Raw genomic sequence first — 27,269 nt, 5'->3', positions numbered from 1 at the left:
GACATGGAACAAATTTTGCTTGACAAGACAGAGAAAGTATTGAAAGTTGAACTACAAATGACAGGCCAAGAGAATGATTTGGAAAAAACTACAAATGACAGGCCAATAGAATGATTTGGAATGATATACAAGAGCCTCGTGTGGGGCAGAGTGGTAGGCGGAAGTATTGCAGCCGAAACTCTCCCCATGACCCGAGCTCGATCCCAGAGGAAGCTGGATTCTCTCTCGGGTAGCCGGCTCAGGTCGACTCAGCCTTCCATCCTTCCAAGGTCGGTAAGAGGAGCACCCAGCTTGCTTGCTGGGGAAGGTGAGGACTGGGGAGGGCGATGGCAAACCACCCCGGTCTATAGTCTGCCAAGAAAATGGCGCGAAAGCGGCATCCCCCCAAAGGGTCAGACGTGACTTGGTGCTTGCACAGGGGACCTTTCACCATTGTATATACAAAAGAAACTTGCTGATTTTTTAAAAAATTAAAGAGGAAATACAAATAATAAACCAAGAGAATGACCTGGAAAATGTTTTCTTATTTGATTTACAAAACAGACTTGTTAAACTCTTGAAGAAGTCTCTGGCATGGGATAAAGAAGAATTGAAGAGAAATAAAATCTTATGACAATATTTGATTGAATTAAAGATTAGGACTCTTAAAAGTAAAAGGAAGGGACGTAAAGTTGGTTTTATTGTTCAAGGTTAAAATAAGACTTCTTTTTCTGAATTTCTGGAGGACCTTTATGCACTTTTCGCTGACACCTTGATTGAAAAGTTGATGTTTTATGGATTTGCTTATAAATAAGGGATGGGATATGGGATGAAGAGATATCTGTTTGTAACCTAATAGGAGGTAAAGTGTTACTATATTTGTCTCTACTTCTTGTAATGAAGGCTGGAAGTCACTTCTTTATATATTCCTTTTCTTTTTCTTTATTCTTTCTTTTCTCTTTTTTCTTCTTTCTCTTTTTTCTTGCACTTTTTATTCTTACTATTTTTTCTTTAAGTTTAGCTTGTATTATTTTTTACTGTTGTAATCAAAATCCTTAATATATTATAGATTAAAAACAAAACGAGACATAGCTTTACCAAATGAGATAGCGGATATTTCTTCCCTGTTATCAAACATAGCAGCACCCTAGTTTTAGGGCATATGAATATTCTAAAGATGGCATAAGGGTAGAATGTTATACAACTACAGTATAGAAATATAGGGTTTTTCATGATCCTGAGCTAGCAGTGAGGCTAAGTTTGTGACTTCTATGAACTGGAACATCTACCCATCTTCTTTATTTGCTACTTTCTTTCGAATTAATTGGACACGTTTATTACTGTAGTCTTTTTCATTTTGACAGCAATTTAAACATTTTAATGGCCTGGCTCCTACAACAAAGCTTTCCAGATTCTTGACATGCCTAGTTCAGTATACACATCCATAAGTGATACAGACCCTTGCCTTACTGTTTAGATGATCATGAAATCCAAATATATTAATTCTCCAGTCAGTAGCTGCAAGTGAGTCAAAGTAGAATTATTGTAAGCTTCCAAAATTGTTAGCTCCCGAGTGGCTCTAAGAATTGACTCTTTGGCCAACATGATTTCCGTGACTACACCCAATTTGGTCTACATCAGTGGTTGATACTGCAACAATGATCTCATTTCACAACAGCATTTTGCCAAAAGCAATCTATGCAAGTAAACCTTGCATAGGTTTTGCACAAATAACCTTGTGCAAAATTTGACCTTGAAGAGTATCTGGAAGCTTCAGCTGGTGCAGAATGCAGCAGTGCGGGCATTTTTATGTGTTTCCAGAAGAACTCACGTTACGCCTGCACTGCTTACCAGGCTGTTTCCAGGTCCAATTCAAGGTGCTATTTTTGACCTTTAAAGCCCTATGTGGCATGGGGCTGGGTTATTTGAGGGACTGCTTCTCCCTGATTATGTCTGATTTTCATATGCCCTGTCCCACCAGACCCAGCAGAGAGGGCGTGCTGTGGGTCCCATCCACTAGGGAGTTTCATTAGGTGTGTCCTAGGCTGTGGCCCTTTTCTGCTGTGGTCCCCACTTTGTGGAACATCCTTCCCCCAGAAGTGAGGCTGACCTTGTCCCTTTTAGCTTTCCAGAGGTGCTTCAGGACCTGGTTGTGTCAGCAGGCCTGGGGATCCCAGGGGAGTGGCAAAATATTAAGATGACTTCTGGGTAATGAACACCTATTCTTTGCCCAGTCTCTTATTTATTCTGTTTTTAGTTTTGTGCTTTTATAATTTTAAAGTTCTTAATATTAATAATATTAGTATTAATTAGTATTAATTTGTATACTTTGTTTTTAACCTTGTTGTACACTGCCCAGAGTCACTTGTTTGTGAGACGGACAACTATATAAATATGATGGACAAATAAATAAAAGCTCAATGTATTTTATTGGCACTGCCTATGAAAAATTCTTGATATCAGTTACCACGATTATATTTCTAATGATGAGACTCTGCCAAGAAGTGGTTCACATGGTTTTAAAGACATTGTGAGGTGCACAAAGTACATTTTGCTGGATAGTTCTTCATCTGTCAAATGTGTGCCACCCAAGACTGCTATGTGTTGGATACTATCTGCAGGAAAGAGGAGGGCTCTTCAAAAACATTTAAAGAAGACCTGGAAGACATTGTAATAACAAGGGAAGAGCTACTGCAGTACTCATAACAGTCGTAACCACTGTGAATTCATATAGAGGGGTGGTCTTCCCAGGGGATGCAAGGTAGCTTTGGAACTGTCGCTCATTCTTCCAGTTGAAAACTGGTATCATCTGTGGCAACCTCATCGATCGGCTAGTGCACGAAATGATAGAGCAGCGGTGACCTTTGCGAAGATAGTCAGGGAGGTTGTGCTTTCAGACCATGAAAAATAATTCTTCTGAAATGCTTCATGAGTTGCTAGGATTGGGGGAGGTGGAGCTGGAGTGCCTGTACAAGCATCTTGTCAATCCTCATTTCTTTGTTGTTGCTGTTGTTCAGTATTCACTGGGGCGAAGATTTCCCCCTCCCGGGGAGCATTGCCAAGAGCACTGGAAGGAAGTAACAAGCAATATGGCAACCTGTGCTTCAATTTATTTCCCAGCCTCCCAGTTATCAGTTTATGTCTCTTTAATAACACAGCAGATTTCCAAGGCCAAATTATCTCCAGGTTATGATCCTCTTGATGGTATTTGATGAGGCCCAGACCTCTTTAGTCAGTGTAAGAGACACATGTATCTCTATCAGAGTTTCTGACAGCAATAGCCTAACGAGATGCACCCAACGTATTGCTGCCATCTTCCCCCTCTTGTGGTCCATAACTGATAATAACTTAAATGTTGGGTTTGGTTTGGAGGGGGTGGTGAGAAGGTTTCTAGCTATTAGGTTTAATGTGTAACTTATCGCTCTCCCAGTGAGCAGTTAGTTGGTGGGACAAGTTTCTACTGCTGTGAATCTTAAAAAGCCTGAAGCCAGAGCTGATGCCAATCAAGTAATTTTTATGTAAAAAAAAAAAAGAATACATCATCCCAACTACAGCAGTGATGCTAGCAGAGTTGCTAGAATTATTTGCTGCACAAATATCTCTTTATGGATGTCTTTCTTGTCAAGGACAAATCAACTGCAGCTCTGTAGTTCTGATCTTTCCAAATGTTGATAGCTAATTTCCTATATTGTCTGATCATTACTTGATTGCTTATTCTTACATTATCACTTTGTATAAATACCAAATAGTTAAAAAACAAAACAAAACTAAATGGGTGCTACACAGATCAGCATTGTGGGATTTTTTTTTAAAGCAGCTTTTTAGATTTTTTTTCAAGGCCAATAATCATAAAGAACAACCAAGTTTATAATACCTAAAACTAATGCAAATATTGCGATATGATTACTATGTAAAATTCAGTCTGTTGAATTAAGGTCTCCAGAGTTGTCATATAAAAGAGGGCAAATATTTTCTGCTGCTCAAGAGGGCAGGATTAGACTGATGGTTTTAATTTATAGAAGGATTGTTTCTGACTGAATGAAGAATCTTCTTAATATTAACAGCAATTTGAATGTAGGAAAGCTATCCAAGGATGCAATGGGAGTGTACTTAGGCACTGAGGATGTTTTAGATACAGTGCTGAACGAAGTTGGATGGTGGAGGCATTGTGGAAGCTCCTATCAGTAGCTGATAGGAGAGATCAGAGCAGGGGCTACTCACTTGTAGGTGGCTTATTCCTCCCCCTGCTGCTTTTTAGTATCTCCATGAAGTTGCTGGGAAAGGGTATTTATTGACTTGATTTGATTTGGGGCCTCCCCAAGTTCACAATGATCCTGGGCAGCTTACAATTTACAAAATAAATACCTCTCCCCCATCTCCCCTGAGGGAGCTCCAGAAACCCCCTGCCCCAAAGACTTTTTAAAAGTCTTTTGGAGCATTATTAGGGTGGGGGTTACACAAATCTATGGGGGGATCTTATTCCAGAGAGCAGATGCTGCGACAAAGAAAGCACACTTCCTGGGTCTCAATAGATGGCACTGTTCGATTGAAGGGACCCAAAGCGCTCCAGCCATGCCTGATCTTACTGGATGGGCAGAAACCATGGGTGAGATATGCCATAATGAGAATGCCTGAGATGACCTTGTCCTATGCTCTGAAGGGCTTTATAGGTGATAACCAGCATGTTGAACTGCACCTGCAAACTTCAACCAGTTAAATTTGCGAAGCAGCCATCAAAGCATGCCCAACATTGCCCACGGCACTGCATTCTGGACCACCTGTGAGGAAAAATATACATATTCAATCAGTTGGATGAACAGATGTGTACATTTTGTGAGAGATCTGAAGAGTCAAGTTTGTTTCTTCTGTTTATGACAAGCCACAATCACAACCACTACGAAGCAACAGACTCATTCTTTAATACTGTTCTAAAAAAAATATCTAAAATATGTATTTCTGTGGATATCTCTATATTTCTATATCTGCAATCTATGATAGATTTTTTCCTTCTGAGTACAGTGGTCACTGTCCTATTGTGTGTTCATATGTGCGGTACATGATTTTTATCTCATGAAGCTTATAGAAATTACTTGCAGATGTACCAACATCTAAAAGTTCTCATACATAATGAACAATATTAAAATGTATACTTCAGTGATTAAAAAAAGCATTCCTTTGAACCATCTACTGCATCAGTTTATGTTTTTTTTTCTCTAGCTACAAGATGATTTAGTCCTCTGCTGTCATCTTCTGTTTTATTATATTCCTGAGGGTGGTTTTCCTGCCATTGAATAATGGCAAGTGCTTCTGCCCAAGGATTTTTTTCTGATTATTGTTGCCTTCAGTGTTTTAAACTCTTCCCTTTCATAACTTCATAACTTCTTCCTTTAACTTGCAGTTCTGTCCCCAACCCAACCCCAGTCACCCTTAAAAACAAACATACATATTTGTGTGTTCTCATCTCCCATTTTACTTTTTTCTTGTCGTTCTGTAATTGGGACTGTTTGTTATGACTATACCCATGCATCACTCTAGGATCAAAACATTATATTACAAAATTATTTTTGATATTCAGGCAATTAAAAGGATTTGTGAGTTCTTGAGGATATCTAACAATTTAGATATTTACCATCAAGCACTGGTCTGGCGAGCTATCCTGTAATAATGTAGAGTGATGATCAAGGATAAAGATGCAGATTATTAGTTGTTGAGGTAAGGAGCAAGGTTGTACGTCAAAGTAGAGCTTGTATTACAAGGCAATTTCGGTGACAAAGGCTGAATCATTAGAGAGGGCTGAATCAATAGATTTAGAGTGTTTTCAGAAGAAAAAGAAGGATGATTTTAGAAGAAAAAGAAGGAAAAGGAATCAAAGCAGGTACATGTATTTTCTTTTTGATATCAGAGGCCCAAAGGATATAATTGCCTGGCTGCTCAGAGATACTTAGAAAATTTTTCTGTGGGCACGAGCTGTTCTGTTCCCTTCTGTTCATGAGTGTAGGGTAATCAGGACCTCTTGCAAACAAGGGCTGATATATATGATGAGAAGATCATGCTGATGTGAACAGTGTGACAAAAGAAGAACTTTTAATCCTTTCTAAATGATTCTGTTTATAGCTTTAGGATGCGCTCTGGACCAATAACTAGCTAAAATCTGGATTTAGTGGGAGTTCCTTGAGGGAAAAAAAATGCTATTATGCTGCAATGAAATTCTTGGATTCTGTGGCAAGTGGAGGGCCAGCAAGACTGAGTGATTTGAATGGGAAAGTAATTTGCAGTGGAAGGATGGGACTCTTCTGCTCAAAATTGTGTTTAAAGTTGTGTTTAAAGCTTTGTGTTTAAAGTTACTAGGGTTTCATTATGCCCATTTTCATGTTGTGCAAATGCAGTTCTTTATTGTAGAGAAAAGGGCTTGTCTGATGGAAGCGTTTGTAGGGTTGTGCAGAGTATTCGAATGAGGCGTTTGGCAAAGGATGCTGGTATGAGTGAAGCAGCCTTCCCTGAATCATTAAAGCAGCTACATCCTTTGGAAGCCGGCTCATGTGGCTATTCTAGTGCAAAAATCCTCCCTGATTGTCCGCAGGGATGTGAAAGTTTTTTTTCTGATCATGCACACATCTGTGCAGACAAGCAGTGACAGCCTCTGAAGGAGCTGGATGTGCACTAACAAGCTTTTTACAGTACCCTTTTGAATGATACTAGTAATGTTAATACTGTGTAGCACTGCCTGACTTGCAAGATACTGGGTTTTAGTTTTAGCCAGACCTTACTTATTTTATTGCTACTTTGGTTTGGTTTGGTTTACCTACAGCATATATATTTATAACTTTGATTCTCTTATTATCTGGATTTTAGAAGCTACTAGGGCGGTCTTGATTATATTGTGATTTGGTTGCTCCTCCGCATCATATTATTTCTTTACAGTTTCTATTTCTTTATTTAGCACTCATAAATTAGATTCATGTTTTTTCCCAGACTATTTCGGGCTGTTTCTCAGTACACCATTGCAGAGGTGTGTTTCAACAGAAAACAACTGTGAATTCAGTATCTGAAAGTTCAATAAAACAAACATGTATAGAAAATATTGTAAAAATACTCATAAATTTTGTTTTCAAATTTTCCATGCTGGAGCTGAGTAGAAAAGACACATGAGAGGGAATAAATCCAGTTAATGTGTATCCTTTGGAACTCCTACACATTTTACCTAATATACAATATACTGAGCTACTTCTGAATTAGCTGCTGAACATACTGTCCATTGTAAATGTAACTCTTTGAAATCAAGATGGCATCTGATTTAAATTTCAGATAGAAACATGGCTCTGGGTTTGATTTGTAATGCTCATTATCTTTCTGTTCTAGAGAGCATGACTTCTGCAACTTCACCGATCATTTTAAAATGGGATCCCAAAAGTTTGGAAATCAGGACTCTAACGGTGGAGAGATTATTGGAGCCACTAGTTACACAGGTAAGTTGTTAGTGTAGCTTTAAGTGTTATTGTTTGTTTGCTAATATTTGGTCATAACGTACGTATTCATAATCCCTGTTTATATTGCAGTTTGTTTGTTTGACAAGAGTGATAAGGTTTGTCAAATAAGGATTTTAATTGCACTCTGTATTGAGTATTTTTCAAGCTTCATTGAACACTTTGGTTCTCTGAAAAAGAATAAGCCATGTTTTGGATCAAATAGAAACATCCTTAAAATTACTTTGTGTGTGGTGAGTGGATATGACTTGTTTTCAGTGTTTTCAGATTTTCAGTGTTGTCACTATTCATATGCAGATATACTGTAGAGATGATAATTCAGGAGTAAAAAGATTGATAGGTAAGATCTATGTGGTTCTTGGAAAATAAAATTCTCAGATTTTTTTCAAGATTTCCTTTGATGCCTATGAGTCTGAAAAAGATTAAATATAATTTGCAGTAATGAATCTTCCCAAGAGTGGCCATCATGTCAAAATTACTTTAAGAGTACAATATAGTATAATTCCGGAAGTTATAAAGAACCCCTGAGCAGTGTCTAGGGATCTGCAGGTCTCTCTTGCCTTGACTGAAGTCAGTGTTCATGACCAGCATCAGAAAAGCCCTGGGTAAAATGAATTCATGGGAAAGTAGCAAGGCAGAAGGCATTCTTCACTAGGAAAAACATTTATGCTCATTCAAGTTTGCCAAAAACGCACTTAGATGATTCTCCAGACTTCTCGAAAAATGTTATATGGTCAAAATAATCAGAGCTGAAACCATTGCTTGCAGAAATCAAGCACTGCCTTTCCACGTTAAGAACCTCATACCTATATTCAAGCAGGAAGTTGGTAGTGCCATGATTATGGACTGTTTTGCTGCCTCAGGACCTGGATCCATCACTTCAGAAAACACAACTCTGTTTTGTATCTATGAAAGAACATCAAGCCATTTTTCCCCTGTCAACTGAAGCTTAATCACAAGTGAGTAGTGTAGCAAGATGAGGAAAACAAGAAAGCAAGCAAGGAAAAATAAATCCAAAATCCAGACTTGAACACTAAAAACAATGTTGTGACAGGCCCTGAAACAAGCAGTTCATGCCACAACATCCTCAAACATTATTGAGTTGAAGCAGTTTACCAGGGAGGTGTGGGGCAGAATTCCTGTACAGCTGTGTGGGTCGTTACTGGAAGCATTTGTTTACAGCTATTGCCGACAAAGGTCCGTATAATCAAAGCTATGGTTTTCCCAGTAGTGATGTATGACTGTGAGAGTTGGGCCATAAGGAAGGCTGAGCGCCAAAGAACTGATGCTTTTGAACTGTGGTGCTGGAGAAGAACCTTAAGAGTCCCTCCAGTGGGAGGAGATGGGTGGTGACAAATTTGATAGATAGATAGATAGATAGATAGATAGATAGATAGATAGATAGATAGATAGATAGATAGATAAAGAGTCCCTTGGACTGCAAGGAGGTCAGATCAGTCAATCCTACAAGAAATCAACCCTGACTGCTCATTGGAAGGACAGATACTGAAGCTGAAGCTCAAATACTTTGGCCACCTAATGCGAAGAGAGGACTCACTGGAAAAGACCCTGATGCTGGGAAAGACCGAAGGCAAAGGAGAAGGGGACAGCAGAGGATGAGGTGGTTAGATAGCATCACTGATGCAATGAACATGAATCTGAGTAAATTCCGGGAGACAGGGGAGGACAGGAAGGCCTGGCGTGCTGTGGTCCATGGGCCACGAAGGGTTGCACACGACTTAGCGACTGAACAACAACAACATTGCCTCTAACAGTGGTAGAACCAGGTACTGAATCAAAGGGGTCATTAGTTTTTCATACTGCCATTCTGCATGTCAGATCACTTTGCTTATGAAATATATGAAACAAACACCAAACATTGGTGTTACTGTTCACTCTATTTATACATCTTCATATATTTATGTGTATGAAGTTGTCATAACATTTGATGGCAAATATAGGCAGAAAATTCATAAAAACTGAAAAATGAATACTTTTTCCCAGAACTGTAGAATATAGAAGTGTAATGTATGATGGGAGATGAACATAAGACACGGTCAGATTATGAAAGGACAATTAATTTTTTTTGCCATGTAAATGATTTAAATATTAATTTGTAGCTAATGATACCCCATGTATTAAATTCCTAAGTTATTATAATAAAAGTTACCTACAAATGATCACAAACTAGATGACTATCAAGAGGAAAAATGGTAGTAAATGGTAGTCTGTCTTTCCATCTCTAAATAATAATAATAATAATAATAATAATAATAATATATTAAACTTGTATGCCACCTGACTCTCAACACTCTGGGTGGCTCACGCCAATCAAAGAAATTGCAATAAAACATTAAAAAAAAAAGATGGCAAGTGTGATGAAGTCAGGGGTCCCACTGTCCCTCACCGAAGGCCTGGGTGAAGAGCCAGGTCTTCACAGCCCTTCTAAACAATAGTAACAGCCTCCAGGCACTGGCACAGGACACTTAGAGCCTCACTTGGCTTTTTTGTATTCTGTACCAGATTAAAAATTATGAAAACCTAAGTGTAATGGAAGTATTTTTTATCATAAAGATGAAAGGAAGAAAAGAGAGAAAAAACATTTATGGTTATAAATGATAAGCAGTAATGCACTAAGTGTTTCCAAATAATACATTTAATGGAATTACAATTATGTTTCTTTGAAATACTGTGACTGGAGCTGTTCAATTTGCAACAATGGATGTGAATTAGAATGTCCTCTTGAAATAGGGGAAGTATTATTCCTAATTTCAGTTTTGAGTCATAGTTACAAATATTTACTCACTGACATTGCCTTTCAGTAGCTCTTAAATTAAGTTTGCAATCTAAGGAAGGCATTAGGAAAGCATAACAAAATAGGTCTGGTGAACATTCCATGAGGAAGATAGAAATGCAGATTGTTTCACTGCCCTTATCTGTTTGAGGAATGAGAACGTGCAGTAAGTAAGTACCACTGGGCAGTGTTGAGCTTCAGGGTTTAGTGGCCATGGTCTAGACAGCAGCTTTCTTGATGTTTTGCCAGCAACTGTGGCTGGCATCTTCAGAAGCAAGCAACTGAAGAGGGGCCGGCATCTTCAGGCAACTGAAGAGGGACCGACTGGGCTCCTGTCTTTATAGCCAGGTGATCTGACTTCTGATCTGGTCTTTAGCCAAGCTGGTTTCCAATTGGTACAGGTTGGTAAGGGCTGGTTTCTGATTGGTTCTTTTATTGTGCCCAATCCTGATTGGTCATTTTGGCGGTGTTGGTTCCTGACTGGTCTTTTGTTTATACCAACTTTTGATTGGTCATTTTGGAGTGATGACTCCTGACTGGTTCTTCGTTTGTGCTGGGTTCTGGTTGGTTAGTCTGAGCAGCTGAGTCCTGATTGGGTCCTTGTCCAGGCATGTTTCCAATTTGCCTATTTTTGGGAGCTCATTCCTGGTTGGTCCTGTTTTGGGACAGTCTTGTGCTGGTTGTTTCCTCATTCAGCACAAGCCTGATCAGGTCACCAGGCTGTAAGTTGCCTATGGTCTGCACAGCATACCCTTTTACCTCTGAAGATGCCAGCCACAGTTACCAGCAAAATGTCAGAAAATCTGCTGTCTAGATTGTGGTCACTAAACACTGAAGCTCAATGCTGCCCAACAGATACCGGCCATCAAAGCCTGCACCAATACTTAAGTACCGTTGGGCGCTTATTTCATTTACATTTGGCAACCAGGTCAGGAGAGAAATAGTCTACCATATTCAGGAAAGTTTCACGTCAATTGGATAGAAGTAAGTGGTTTGATTGTTATAGTGATCATTTGTTTATGGAAAAGAACCTTTAGATCTCCTGTAATTCAGGCATTGGACTTGGCTTTAAGGAAACACTCCCTCTTTTTTTAGCCCATTTAAGAAAAGAGATGGTGGTGGTGGCTTGACTGGGGCTAAGGGGCATATTCTGAATGTAAATTAGTTTCCTTTAAGAATTAAGTGGTTATTTGTTGTTGGAAGTAGAAGGAATCTGCTTTACTAGTTTTAGTGGTTTATGTACTTTCTGCAGCTCACTGTGAAATGCCAAGGGAGCACCCTGCTCCTGTCATTTCAGATCACCGGAGTATGGTTTGGTGGGCTGCTTCTGATATCCAGAACTTTCAACTAGTTCAAAATGTAGTTGTCCAGCTGTTATCCGCAACACACCACACAGTCTTGTGCAATGGTTTTGGGAAAAAACCTCATAAATGCCCAAATTATAAATGGAATTGTGGTACAGTATTTGACTTTTTTGGTGGTTTTAAAAAGTCAAAATATCTAGGGTTAGTATTGTATAAGGTTTAGCATTTATTTATTTTCTTGTTGGATCTTTAGAAGACCCATAACAGGAAGTCCGTAATCTATAGATCAATGATAATAATATATTTTGGAACTCAGCTTTTAATACTGAGTAGTGTATTTGGCTTCACAAATTAAGCTAAGTCAAAATATGATTTCATTTTAGTTTATATGACAGTTGAACTCCACCTTTGTTGTTAGTAACCTATGGTTTACAGCTAAGAATTATATGTGAACTGGATCGTGGAAAAAGAAAATAGATTGATTTTGTGGTTCTACCCCCCCCCCAAAAAAACAATCTTCCTTATGTACTCTGTTGATTAAAACTGAAAACTTTCAATAAGGTTTCAAAATATTTTCTGTTTTAAAGGGTTTTTTTTTTTGTCTGTTGAATGAATTTTGTAAGATGAGAATAACCTGCATGCTTTTTGTTCCTCCATATGGCCTAATTTGACTAAGAACCCTTTCTTTATTTAATTTATTGTGCATTTTTAAAAAAAATGTATTGATCTGTAAGCAGCTTAATGACCAGGAAGACAGGAAGAAAAGAATAGTATTTGGTTTTTTAAATCTTTAAATTCTAGATCACTAAGTACTACTTTGATTTCAATATCCTGGTTTTGTTTTCTTTTCTCTAAAATCGGAACAATTTGCTTTATCTGAAAGTGATTGTAAGTATATATGATATTGTAATTATAAACTTAATAATTAGTATTGGTTAGCTTTTATTGAGAAGACATAAAAATGAAGTTTAAAGCCTTGTAAATAGATGCCAAAGAGTTGACAATTAGGAAAAACGACAACAATTTTATAACACACTTTGACTGTTCAGATATTGATTCATCTTGATATTGGTCCTAAAGAAGCATCTTTTATGAAATATCTATATTGGGCCCCTAAGTGGCAAGTGACTGTTTGGAATTTAACTGTATTAGCAACTGGAATGCTTTCCAGTATTTGGTTTAGTTCAGGGAGTATTATAAGCAATGATGTAAGTTGTCATAAATGAACCACGATGAATCTTCACTCCTTTTGTCATATCATGTGAAATGGAAAGAATGAAGCTTCTGTGTCCAGTTAAGGACAAACTGCCATTTCCTATTGCATCTGAAATGTAATAGATCAAAGTATGAAATAATACCTGCTTTCTTTAAAACAAACCAGAATTTTTAAGTTTACAAATATGGCAGGTTAGTAATCATAACTTGACAGTGCAAAACCTAGGTCGAAATGTCATGGAGTTTGATATTTCTACACATATTTTATATATCAAGGAAGAGATGTATTTATTTATTGTAACATTTATGTACCGTTTTCCTGAATATATTTCACTGCGGTTTACAGTACATTTTTAAAGTAATAAAATAACAGGAACTTAAAATAGTTAATATACAGTATGAGAAGAAAAACACTTGTGATAGAAAATCCTTGCTTTTACAAGATCACATATCTGCAAAGGGACTTTAGGTGTCAGGAGAAATATTTGATAAGATGGGCTGGCGGCCAGCATAAAACCAATTCAGATGAGATGCAGATACAATTTTAATTGAATTCCAGAACTCTTAGAGGGAGCATCTAAATGAATTGATATAAATTCTGTAATTGATATTTCAACAAACTGAACATATTAATATATTAAAATACAGTATTTTTCTTATAAAATGGTCATAATTAATATATGATCTACATTGCAGGAACCCTTGTCTGAATATACTCAGTACAAAACTTAGCTCTGAACATTTGTTTCTGGCATAGGTATTAAAGAGCCATCAAGGAAGTCTTCCGGGACCTTTTTATTTTGAAAGCCAACTGAACCAAAGAGCTAAAAAAATCTGGTTTGGTCCCTTCTTGCCAGGTATTTGGAGGAACTGATGCGGCATCAGACTGAAGAAGCCAGGAGACATCATTCACTAACCTCTTCAGTCCAGTTTGACCTGAATGATGGACCTTGGCCTTATCTGTACTGTTCTGTAACTGCAGCTAAAACCTATTGTAGAAATGACCACAACTAAAGACAGAAATGTTATTTGGGAGTTCAGAATACTATAATGGGAAGAGATGGACTAGCAGGTTGATGGAGAAAAAGGCCTTGGGTTTCTGGGCAGATTGAAAGAGAAACATCAGGGGTTCCATATGTTGCTTATCAGTAGGCACTGTATTATTTATGCATACAGTTTTTCATCTATTGAGCTTAAAAGACTCCTGGAATGGCTTGCAAATAATAAGATAAACCCAGTTGTCTTTGGGTCTACGAACTAAAATGAGGTCTTCTTCAAGTCAAGCTTCATCCCTGGAGACTTCATGGGTAAGAATATGGAAGTAACGTGTGAGGTTTCTTTTTCAATTCCCAGATCAGACTACAGCTCTGCAATTTCCTGCTGGTTTTCCATCTGAGTATTCACCAGGCCTGAATTTCCTTGACTCATTGAGATCGGGCAAGGTTGTCTAGGGCTTCCATTTAGCTGGAAGGAAATGGAAGGGGTGAGGGAAAATAGAGAAATCCAGGCACAGTTCCTAGTTTACATAATTATAAAACAGGTTTGAGAAACTGGTAGAGGACTCCTACCATACAGATTAAGCTGTTTGGTTCTCTTCCTTAGAGGGCAGTTGGTTTGTGTAGCCTGGATGATGATAGGGGGTGGGGCAAGGTAGTGGAAAGCAGGTGCAGGATCTGGCAAATATGGGAATTTTTATTGCTTCCACCTCTTCCTTTTCTTTCATGATATACGAACAAGCAATGTATATCTTAAGGCTTGAGTCCCAGTCATAAAAGAGCAATAGATTTAAAGCCTTAGGCTATATGGAAGGCCAGGATGGCACAAACCCTAATTCCTAGCAGAATGGTATGGAAAGTGCTGTCAGTCATTTTTACTTGCAGGTTCATGAAATTAAATATGGTGTTAAAATATGCAAATTTAATGTAGCTCAGGATGTACTTCCAACTTGAGTTTTGATGTAGAACAAAATGTCCATGCTTAATTTAGCACAGGTGAATACGTCTTAACTTTAATTCACTAAGATCCATGGTGGAATAGAAATATGGCTCTGGAAATCTACTTAACTTTTATTATTCAGAACTTGACCCATTACTTAAGGCTTCTGAGTCAAGTGGAGATGGAAGGTATGAAAAAACAATAAATGGCAAGGTGATTTTGTAATCAATACATTCCTTAAACAATTTAGATCAAACTTGAGCTGGCTAAATTTCTATTTCTGTAAGAGTACAAGCAGTTTCAGAATAAGTAATGGCAAAACTATTTTAAAATAGCTTTGTCTTCCTATGATGAAATAAAAATAGTTTTCAGACCCTCCTTTCTTCTCATAGATGATATTATTGCTGTTATTCTTAGATTTACATTTTGATATAGATATAGATATATACTTCATTTTATAAAATTTATCTTTAAGGTTATAACATAATATAAATTTCAGCCCTTTTGTCCACATGTTTTCCCATTGTTCCATTTGTATATTATGCCCAACATTTTTAGCCCACTTTATCATGCAGTCTTTAACTTGTTCATCCTCAGTTTCAAATCTCAACAAAAGCTTCTACATTTTAGCAATAAGATATTCACCATTAGTACATAACTAGCGGTTAACAAGCGATTTCCAAAAGTGATTAGAAAAGGAAGTATGCGAACCAACTGTCCATTTAAAGGTGCCGATCGTGGTTTGAGCAAGATGGCTATTCCCTTGTCTCCCAGAACATTAAACCCACAGGAGACCACAGTCTTGTGGTCTCCTCACAAGGAGAAACTGCCTGGGGCACTTGTGGGTGATCTCAAGTCCTCTTCTTGTCCAGAGAGGAATTACAAAGAGCCGGTCTACTTGCCGCCTCTTCATTCTGTCACAGTCATCAGCTCCAGTTTTCACGGAGCTATCTTCAGTTTGCTATTTCTTCCCCAGAAGTCAGAACGCTTTAACTGCTTTCTGTGGGATAAATTCTCATATGTAGATATTTGAGGAATGTTATTTCCTTAACGATACTTATGAAGAGAGAAATTAGGTGTCCAAAACTATTACGGGGAATTACTAGATGTCATGAAGAATAAAGGCTGTAGTTTTATAAGTGCTGTCTTTTCCACACTTATTTAGCACAGTGAGACTGACTTTTGGGTAAATTCATTTAGAATGGTACTCTGAAAAGGTGTAATATTGTCATGAGTAAGGATGGCGAGCAGGGGGCTCCCACCCAGACTGTCAAGCACATGCGTAGCACTGAGGAACTGTTCAGCCATTCAGAGAGACACAGATCGGGACCGCCTTAACCTTTGGGGTTTATATGGCTGGGTTTTTCCCACGCTTCCTCAGTTTGTTAGGATTCTTGTTAAGTACTAGTAATAAATATTAGAGACCAAACCATTGTCTCAGTGTGTTTCCTGGTAGTTAGGACAAATATAGTGTAAAAAACATTCCGTTAAGAAATGCTGTAATGGAGTTACTGCCCATTTGCTGTGTTGTTACTATTGAGAGGCTTCACCACACCTGTATAGATAAGATTTGGAGGTGACCTTTAATAGCCCTATTTTTATGCATTCCTGTTGGATCATTTTATCAGCCAAACAGAGGCAGTTCATAGTCTCTGGTATGTCACCTCTGATGCTTTCAGTGAACCAAATTCAAGGGGAAGATGGTTGATAAGCAATGCCGAAGCCTGAGCTGAAATAAACATAAATAAGAAATTGGGGTCCTATCTGAGATGAGAGATGGCAAGACTTGGCTTGAATAAAGAATAAGAAAAGAACTGTAGTAAATGACCCTTTGGGCTTTCTTCATTCTGAACTGTTATGGAGTTAGAAGGTTGTTCGGGTAAATTATTTTCAGCAGAACATTTTGCTTCTAAATGATTTGTACCCATACTCATAAACCTCCTTAAAAGGTTATTTCTTTTTTGTTAAGGCCCTTATTTATGACTGCCCACTCAGTTTATTTGTGTAATGATTTATACATGGCTTAACATTAGAGCCAGAATAGCTTCTCAGTCAACTCAGTTATTATGGCAGAAGCCACTTACCAGCTCTTGTTTTTCAGACTAATTGTATTAATGTGTTTATGTGTGGTCATTTGGAAACGAATGCATTTTTTTCCTATCTGTTGGAGCACAGAATTGCTCCAATTTTTTAAAATAAGCAATGTAATTTATATTCTGCCTTATGCTGGTCTATGACCATAATAAAAATTTGATTTGATTTATATTCTGCCCCTTCTCCTCATCATAGCACATACCATCCATCATGAGCAATATCCCGGATTAAAACAAAAACTAGACTTTTCTGTCTTAGCAAATGTACATGGAAATTGGTCAGTTATGACCATTTCACCCCTCTTTCCTTTGGTTTTGGCTTCTGTTTAGTTGCTGTCCCCTTCCATTGTTTGGGTGAAACCTGCTCACTTACTCATTAAAATATCATTGAAGCTTCTAATTATTCTCCCTGTCATTGCAATTATCTATTATTGATGCTATATTTCTTAGATAGGGAAGCTAATGTACAAAAATGTGTATCCATTCCCTTATTGTATCAATAGTTTCTGTAACTCTGCTGCTGAGAACCATTTCAACTTACCATAGCTTTAAAAATCCATAGCTCTGTGATCTAATTGGGCAGAAGAAGATTTCACAGGCTTTTATTTTTACATCTCCCATTGTACTTAGGATGAAGCAACATTTTGCCTCCCATGAGAGAGGAATAGAATAGCTTGGTGGCCATCTATATTCCCACGCCAACAGGAATTTATGGTTGAAGAAACAAAATATTAAGTCAGATTAATCTTCAAGGCAATAAGTTGGTAGTTGTAACTCACTCTTTCAAGAGGAATGTTTGGTTTCATGCATACTGGCTGAGCCCCTGCCTTCATTCCCTACTGCAGGAATATTAAGTGAGAAATTTCATGATTGTGAATGCATTATATGGGGCTCATTGTTACTTTCAATTTGGAGATTGATCCTGGTGAATTCCATAACTGAACATAGTTGTCCTTGTTGGAACCTCTTCAACATCCTGTTGATTCTTATATGGTTCATTCTTACCTGAGTGCCAGCTATTGAACATTTCAAGCATAAATTCCAGTTTGTTTGGGAATGCAAGCGTAGGTGGCCATCAGATTCTTCCATTCCTCTCTAGTTGTGTCCCTTTACACTCTTTTTCATTTTAGTGGGAATATTTGAAAGTATGACATGGTTGCATGTGTCATTAATTACCCCTGAGTGGAGTTTCTTGTCTGAGAAGTTTCATTTCTTTATGTGTATATAGAAATAGAAAGAGACATAAAAAGTAATATTTTGCTTTTTCATGTAATATCTAAACACAATTGAATAATTTTCCCTTTTGCTACTATTTCAACTTTTATTTCATGCTGTTCAAGTGGAAGCATAATCAGTCTAGCAGCCTAAACTGCTGCTGAATATTGAGTTATTTTCAGAGGACATATATTAATATATTGAACGTTTCACAGCAAATTAAGCATTTCTGCATGTGGCAGAATTTAATGATTGCACTTTAATTTATGAATTGAATTACTTTAATGTGCCGTGCATTGTTATGAAAGGTCATACTGACCAGATTTCAAAGAGTCAAAGTTCAGATGCAAATTTTAGTTCTCCTGGCTTAGAACTTAAGACAGTTCTAGTCCTGAAAGAAATACTATATTTACATTAAGTATATCCTTGTGTTGTCTGATTTTGAATTCAAAGACAATTTTTCATATTGAGCATTCTATCAGATCTGAGAGGTACATTGACTATTACTGGTCAGTTTTTATCGAACACTTTGGAATGGAATCTGAATTTGGTTTCTTGTTATATTATTTAGGCAATTTGTGGCTGGCTGACTGCCACTGAGCAAAAACAAAAACAATTAAAAAAAGTTTTAAGGCATAAATTAAAAGGAAATTGTCTTTGTCTCAAGATCTTTTGGATCATCCTACATAATAGGCATCATGTATTAAATTGTCAGCCCTCCCAGGTAAACCAGACAGGAAACACAACCAGATGAACTACTTTATTGTTAGGCTGCATTAACAGAATCTTGCAAATCTGAAAGTGCAAATCTCCCACCATCCCTTTTTACTGCCTTCCAAGTTAGGGTGGATCCTTTCTAAGTTTCTTCCTCTGCCCGTTACTCAGTTGCGGGCTCCTTCCCCCTTTATCTCATCGTTCTGTAGGCAGCAGCTCTCCCACCCCCCATCTTCCAAACTCATTCTCAAATTCCAATACATAAATACATTTTAAAATAAGGAGGCTGACAGATAAGCCTTTAAATTCAATCAGTAAATAAAAGGCAAAGTCTTGTGCATTAATACAAACTCAGCTTCTAAAGGGCAAGAATGAAGAAATGAAGGTAGACATGTGTCACTGCAGAAAAGCCACCTTGTTCCTGGATACAGAATCTTGGAATGATATACAGCCAAACACTTAGGTGGATGTGAATCTTGTTTCAGTAGAGAAGGTCTGAGTGATTGAGGTCAGGCTCATTAGGGAGAGGGGTTTCACTTGCCTGAGCCTGGCAGCTTTTGTGACTGGGCATATCTGTCTGGACCTCTTACAAAACTGACAGCTTTTGGAGGGCATTTGGCTTTTCTGAGGGATTTCTTTATCAAGAGAAGGACTTTGGTGAAACTGCTGAAACAGAGGTTTGAAGGGAAGATCTTGAAAGTTGTGAGATGTGATTGGATTGAATATTGGAGGAAGGGGAGAGATTGGAAATGAGGAGAATTGGACTGCTCCTTGGTGGGCCTGGTCAGAGCAGGATCTGGAAGTTGGAGTTTCTGTGAGGCTCTCAGGAAAGGGAGGTTATTTACCTGAGGTTAATAGTTGCTGGCAAAACATCAAGAAAGCTGCTGTCTAGACCATGGTCACTAAACCCTGAAGCTCAACACTGCCCAACAGATACCAGCCATGAAAGCCTACACCAATACTTACTGTAAGTACTGTTGGCCACTTACTTGATTTACATTTGGCGACGAGGTCAGATTGGACCTAGGTATGAATCCAATATTTGGGCATATACCGTGGTAATAAGAGCAACAAAGCATCAATTTTTCCTCTGCTCAGTGATCCTGTTCAAAGTGATCTGGACTCTACTAAAGATGGACTGTTGAGACAGCCATTTCTTGGTCTGCTGGAAGGAAACCACTAGGCACCTGGAGAGCAAATTCAACCTGATCTACTCAGAGATGAAGCTGGGCAGAGGAGGTGACTCACTCTTCATCTTCAAGGTTACCGGGGATGAATTTGATCCTATGGCAATGGACACAGTTCTCTACAGCACTGGTGCTGCCGCTTGTAGTCTGGATCGCCCACTTTTCCTGGCAGGTGAAAGCTTCCAGGGAGGTGGTGGGGCTGGGTTGGGGTCATGGTAAAGGCATGCTTGAATAAAGGATTGCTGCTATCTTCCCTGAAGGAGGCAGTGGTGTCCCCCCACCCCCGTCAAGAAGCCATTGCTTAACCCAAATATTCTGGAGACCCTTTTGGGGGGAACGTTGTTGAGACAATGGTAAGACTGCAGTCGTAGAGAGCAAAATTCCTGCAGAAGACGAGTGAATGCTTTTCAGCTTATGAAAAGTGAATACATGACTCAAAATTGTGCTGGAAAAATTAAAACAAGTTATGCATAAGTGCTTCAGCAAAGGATCGTTACCTTGTCGTGGTGCTGGAGCTTGAGCACCTCAATGATGCCATGAGCTAAACCGTGAAGGGCCACCCAAGACGGGAAGGTCATGACAGAGAGGTCAGACTAAATGCGATCCCTGGGGAAGGTAATGGCAACCCACCCCAGTATTCTTGCCGTGAAAACTATATGGATCAGTACAACCAGAGATATGTCGGTATACCATTGGAAGATGAAACCCCCAGGTCGGAAGATGGTCAAAATGCTACTGGGGAGGAACAGAGGATGAGCTCAACTAGCCCCAGACGTGATGACGCAGCTAGCTCAAAGCCGAAAGGACGGCTAGCGGCCGACGGTGCTGGTGGTGAACGGCGAATCCGATGTTCTAAGGATCAACACACCATTGGAACCTGGAATGTAAGATCTATGAGCCAGGGCAAATTGGATGTGGTTATTGGTGAGATGTCAAGATTAAAGATAGACATTCTGGGCGTCAGTGAACTGAAATGGACTGGAATGGGCCACTTCACATCAAATGACCACCAGATCTACTACTGTGGACAAGAGGACCACAGAAGAAATGGAGTAGCCTTCATAATTAATAGTCAAGTGGCTAAAGCAGTGCTTGGATACAATCCAAAAAACGATAGAATGATCTCAATTCGAATTCAGGGCAAGCCATCTAACATCACAGTGATCCAAATATACGCCCCAACCACAAATGCTGAAGAAGCTGAAGTAGAGCAGTTCTATGAGGACCTGCAGCACCTACTTGGACAACACGCCTAAAAGAGATGTTATTTTCATCACAGGAGACTGGAATGCTAAGGTGGGCAGTCAAATGACACCTCGAATTACAGGTAAGTATGGCCTGGGAGAACAAAATGAAGCAGGACATAGGCTGATAGAATTTTGCCAAGACAATTCACTCTGCATAACAAACACTCTCTTCCAACAACCTAAGAGACGGCTTTATACATGGACTTCACCAGATTGACAATACCGAAATCAGATTGACTACATCCTTTGCAGCCAAAGGTGGTGGACATCTGTACAGTCGGTAAAAACAAGACCTGGAGCTGACTGTAGTTCCGATCACGAACTTCTTCTTGCACAATTTAGGATCAGACTAAAGAGATTAGGGAAGACCCACAGATCAGGTAGATATGAGCTCACTAATATTCCTAAGGAATATGCAGTGGAGGTGAAGAATAGATTTAAGGGACTGGACTTAGTAGATAGGGTCCCGGAAGAACTCTGGATAGAAGTTGGCAGCATTGTTCAGGAGGCAGCAACAAAATACATCCCAAAGAAAGAGAAAACCAAGAAGGCAAAATGGCTGTCTGCTGAGACACTAGAAGTAGCCCAAGGAAGAAGGAAAACAAAAGGCAACAGTGATAGGGGGAGATATGCCCAATTAAATGCAAAATTCCAGAGGTTAGCCAGAAGAGATAAGGAATTATTTTTAAACAAGCAATGCGCGGAAGTGGAAGAAGACAATAGAATAGGAAGGACAAGAGACCTCTTCCAGAAAATTAGAAACATCGGAGGTAAATTCCAGGCCAAAATGGGTATGATCAAAAACAAAGATGGCAAGGACCTAACAGAAGAAGAAGAGATCAAGAAAAGGTGGCAAGAATATACAGAAGACCTGTATAGGAAGGATAACAATATTGGGGATAGCTTTGACGGTGTGGTCAGTGAGCTAGAGCCAGACATCCTGAAGAGTGAGGTTGAGTGGGCCTTAAGAAGCATTGCTAATAACAAGGCAGCAGGAGACGACGGCATCCCAGCTGAACTGTTCAAAATCTTGCAAGATGATGCTGTCAAGGTAATGCATGCTATATGCCAGCCAATTTGGAAAACACAAGAATGGCCATCAGATTGGAAAAAATCAACTTATATCCCCATACCAAAAAAGGGGAACACTAAAGAATGTTCAAACTATCGAACAGTGGCACTCATTTCACATGCCAGTAAGGTAATGCTTAAGATCCTGCAAGGTAGACTTCAGCAGTTCATGGAGCGAGAATTGCCAGATGTACAAGCTGGGTTTAGAAAAGGCAGAGGAACTAGAGACCAAATTGCCAATATCCGCTGGATAATGGAAAAAGCCAGGGAGTTTCAGAAAAACATCTATTTCTGTTTTATTGACTATTCTAAAGCCTTTGACTGTGTGGACCAGAACAAATTGTGGCAAGTTCTTAGTGGTATGGGGATACCAAGTCATCTTGTACGCCTCCTGAAGAATCTGTATAACGGCCAAGTAGCAACAGTAAGAACAGACCACGGAACAACGGACTGGTTTAAGATTGGGAAAGGAGTACGGCAGGGCTGTATACTCTCACGCTACCTATTCAACTTGTATGCAGAACACATCATGCAACATGCTGGCCTTGAGGAATCCAAGGCTGGAGTTAAAATCTCTGGAAGAAACATTAACAATCTCAGATATGCAGATGATACCACTTTGATGGCTGAAAGTGAAGAGGAACTGAGGAGCCTTATGATGAAGGTGAAAGAAGAAAGTGCAAAAGCTGGCTTGCAGCTAAACCTCAAAAAAACCAAGATTATGGCAACCAGCTTAATTGATAACTGGCAAATAGAGGGAGAAAATGTAGAAGCAGTGAAAGACTTTGTATTCCTAGGTGCAAAGATTACTGCAGATGCTGACTGCAGTCAGGAAATCAGAAGACGCTTAATCCTTGGGAGAAGAGCAATGACAAATCTCGATAAAATAGTTAAGAGCAGAGACATCACACTGACAACAAAGGCCCGCATAGTTAAAGCAATGGTGTTCCCTGTAGTAACACATGGCTGCGAGAGCTGGACCATAAGGAAGGCTGAGCGAAGGAAGATCGATGCTTTTGAACTGTGGTGTTGGAGGAAAATTCTGAGAGTGCCTTGGACTGCAAGAAGATCAAACAAGTCCATCCTCCAGGAAATAAAGCCAGACTGCTCACTTGAGGGAACGATATTAAAGGCAAAACTGAAATACTTTGGCCACATAATGAGAAGACAGGACACCCTGGAGAAGATGCTGATGCTAGGGAGAGTGGAGGGCAAAAGGAAGAGGGGCTGACCAAGGGCAAGATGGATGGATGATATTCTAGAGGTGACGGACTCGTCCCTGGGGGAGCTGGGGGCGTTGACGACCGACAGGAAGCTCTAGCGTGGGCTGGTCCATGAAGTCACGAAGAGTCGGAAACGACTAAACGAATAAGCAACAACAACGAAATGCATAAGTGATTTAACTTGGATGGGAAATAACAAAACCATGCCGTTGTTAACACAGAAAAATTAAGAGTGTGCACAGGTCGTATTAAAATAAAATAATTTACACTGTTAGGCTATAACACAAAAAGTAGTGACAAGCAAAATGAGCAACAATTTAATTTTGAATAATTATTCAGTTTTAGCTCCGTGTACATTCCACAGCTCCTGACTGCTGCTCTATAACAACATGGTGAAATAGTAAATGACATAAAGCAGATGCTGCAGCACAGTAATCTAAAAGATGCATGCTTGTACAACATTGAAACAGTCTGATCCAAAACCTGCAAAAAATGTTGTTCCCAGCCAGCATCGTTTAGTGACACTCAGTCCCACCAAACTCTCCAAAAAAAGAAAAACCCTGAGCCAAATAAAAAAAAATCCATTTTAAGATGACTATTTGATATGTGGAAATAGGCATATTTTCATGACAGTCGGGACTCTTATTTGTCCCTGAATGGGACCCCATTCAGTTACCAAATAATTTGTCGACGTTGCTTCCATGTCTGAAGCTCCTTGGAGCCACATGTTGTTCTTCCTTTGATGTTGCAAATTAAAGTAAAAGCCTAACAGGAACATTTGGGAATCTTAGTAAAAAGAAGAGCAGCAGTACAATTTAGCTTCTTTGACTCTTGTTGTAATTATGGACTTGGCAGAAAGTAGCATTCGTTGGAAATAGTTGTAACTGTTTTATTTCAGTAGAATTTTCTCTGGATGCTTGACTGTTCATATAAAGCTAGGCTGTAAAAGCAAAAGGAATGCCTGTCTCCTTTATGGTATGGAAAGCATGTCTGTCTGTCTGTCTGTCTGTCTGTCTGTCTGAGGATGGATGTCTCCGCTGTGTCAGATTTAAGGGACTTAATCCGTAATACAAAGCATTTCTGTAGCAATCGAGTTTTGAGGAATCCATATGATACCCTATTTCATCTGTAACATTCCCATATCTTCCCACAATTGCTTCCAACAAATTGGTTAAGAAGAGAAGGATGAAAAAAACCTGCACAAAGCCTTTTTATTAGTAGCGCTAGGAGTTCTCTTCTACTATAATTCCATCTTCCCAAGAAACCTGGGAATTTTGTTCGGCCAAGTGTGGCAATGTTAATTAGAAGGGTTTTAAACTGAAGTGAAAGCTGTGCACTGTGGTTTCATACTCAGGACTCCTAATGAGTACTGTAGAAAGCAACTGATATAATATAGGGGGAGGAGGAAATGAAGACAATACTGTTGATGGTGTCTACTTTCACCCTCCAAACCAACTAGAAGAAGTGGGTGATGTCTTCCGAAAGCAAACTGCAGATCCTTCAAACAGGCTTGAAGTTACAGTGATGGGAGGATTTAATTGACTTCACATCTGCTGGGAGATAAAATCTGCCAAGCATGCTTCTTCTAGGAAATCCCTGGCTTGTCTTTCTGACAACATTCTCCTTGAGAGGATGGAGGAAGGCATAAAATAGTACCAATTCAGCTGTCCTTGATTTTATCCTAATTAATATTGAGGATTTAGTGTAAGAAGTCTAAATAGAAGAAATGTTGAACAAAGGAGCTATGGAATGCTGCAGTTCTTGATCTGAAGAGAAACTACAGTTGAATTTAGCCAGATTAGTTTAAATTTTGATTAATCTTTATTATGATCATAGACCAGCATAGAGCTTAGTCAAACAAACATCTTGGACTTCAAAAAAGCAGACTTCAGTGAACTCAGAAGATAACCAGAATTCCATGACAAGAGAGACTGATCGGAAATGGAGCTGAAGATGGGGAGAGTTTCTAAAGGAGGTACTAAAAGTACAACTGGAAAGAATTCCAAAGAAGTGAAAGGACGGACGAAACCAAAAGAAGCTAATTGTATTCTGACAAAAATCTTAATGAATATTTAAAACAAAACAAAAAGGATACATGCAAAAGATGGAAAGAAGACCCAATTACAAAAGAAGTATAAACAGCCTGCAGCTGTACAGCTAGTGTTAAGAAAGCAAAAGCTCAGAATAAACTGAAGTTCGCAAAGGAGTGTTAAGAATAATTTTAAAAGGGCTTTACATATGTCTAAAATAATAGGAGAAGAAAAAAGAAGCAGGATATCAGCTGATAAATGAAGAAAGCAAAATGCTAATAGGTGACAAAGAAAAGGCAGAGTTACTCTACTCAGGCTTCTCCAAAAACAGGCAAGCAAGCAAGTAAATCTTTATGTTTCACCAGGAAATTGGGAGGAACAGGTTGAAGGGGTGAAATTGAAGCTTGAGAAGTGTAGAAACTTGTCAGGGAAAACGTCTCTACTTTAAATAAGTTCAAATATTCAAGACCAGATAAATTGCATCCTCCTGAAGGAACTAGTTGTCATGTTCACTGATTCAATGTAGTTTATACATCGTAACGTTTCACATGCCATGGCGCTGACGCGCGTTTCTTGTGCCAAGCTCTGTATGTGGAATCAGTACAATGGAATGTGTTTGGGTTATGTTCTCCGCTCAAGGCCTTTTCCTGCAGACCATCAGAAACCGTTAGGAGCACCTGGGATTGTGAGCTTGGGAAGATTCTGCGGGGGGAGGGGTTTCATTTGCACCGAGGGTTTTTAGTTTGAATTTGGCATGCTTTAATCATTCTCAGCTTTCTCTGTGATCCTGCATACTATTCTTTAATAAATCAGATATCTTTGAATTCCTGCTCATGAGTCTGATGGTGTTTTAGAATAGGCAACCATTACACTAGTTGAAGGGACGCGGTGGCGCTGCGGGTTAAACCGCTGAGCTGTCGATCGGAAGGTCGGCGGTTCGAAACCGCGCGGCGGGGTGAGCTCCCGTTGCTCGTCCCAGCTCCTGCACACCAAGCAGTTTGAAAACATGCAAATGTGAGTAGATTAATTGGTACCGCTTCGGCGGGAAGGTAACGGCGTTCCGTGAGTCATGCCGGCCACATGACCACGGACGGGTCCTTAGGGACAACGCCGGCTCCAAGGCTTAGAAACGGAGATGAGCACCGCCCCCTAGAGTCGGACACGACTGGACTTTACGTCAAGGGAAACCTTTACCTTTACCTTACACTAGTTGATGTTCTGGCCAAACACTTATGTATGTATTAACTTTGAGAAATCTTGGAGAATGGTAAAGTGCCAGATGACTGTAGGAGATGTACACAGCCCCTACTTTCAAAAAGAGGCAAAAGGAAGATTCAGCAAACTACAGACTACTGTGCCATTTATACCTTGGAAGATTTGAGCACAGACCATAAAGAGACTGATCAGCAGGCACCAGGAAAACAATACTATCATTACAAGAAATCAACAGGGATTTGTCAAGAACAAACCTTGCCAGACTAAGCTTACCTGTTTTTCTGTAAATTCAGTAAATTTTCTTGGGAATGATATAGATATAATATTCCTTGACTTTAGCAAAGCATTTGAGCAACTTCCTTAGGACATGCTGCCTAGCAAGCTAGTTAAAGGTTGCTGGATGGCATGACAATTCAGGGGATAAGTAGCTGGCCTGTTAGCTGTACTCAGACTGGAGAGAGCTTTCAAGTGGGGTGCCACAGTGATCAAGCCTAGGTCCCCTACAATTTAACTTTTTCATGAATGATGGTGGATGGAACGCTCATCAGATCTGCTGATGACAC

General features: G+C 39.2%; 1 protein-coding gene across 2 annotated transcripts in view; it reads left to right on the top strand.

Annotated features, from left to right (window-relative positions):
• Positions 1-27,269, top strand: part of CTNNA2 (catenin alpha 2) — a 586,207-nt gene that overhangs the window by 56,120 nt on the left and 502,818 nt on the right. For both annotated transcript variants that reach the window (XM_063310026.1, XM_063310025.1), the window contains exon 2: positions 7,339-7,445. In XM_063310026.1, coding sequence (XP_063166096.1) covers positions 7,344-7,445 — 102 coding nt within the window. In that variant the 5' untranslated portion in view covers positions 7,339-7,343. The remainder of the gene's footprint in view (positions 1-7,338; positions 7,446-27,269) is intronic.

Source organism: Candoia aspera, chromosome 8, assembly GCF_035149785.1.
Source record: "Candoia aspera isolate rCanAsp1 chromosome 8, rCanAsp1.hap2, whole genome shotgun sequence".
Lineage (NCBI taxonomy): Eukaryota > Metazoa > Chordata > Lepidosauria > Squamata > Boidae > Candoia > Candoia aspera.
This window is presented reverse-complemented; position numbering and strand designations above follow the sequence as displayed.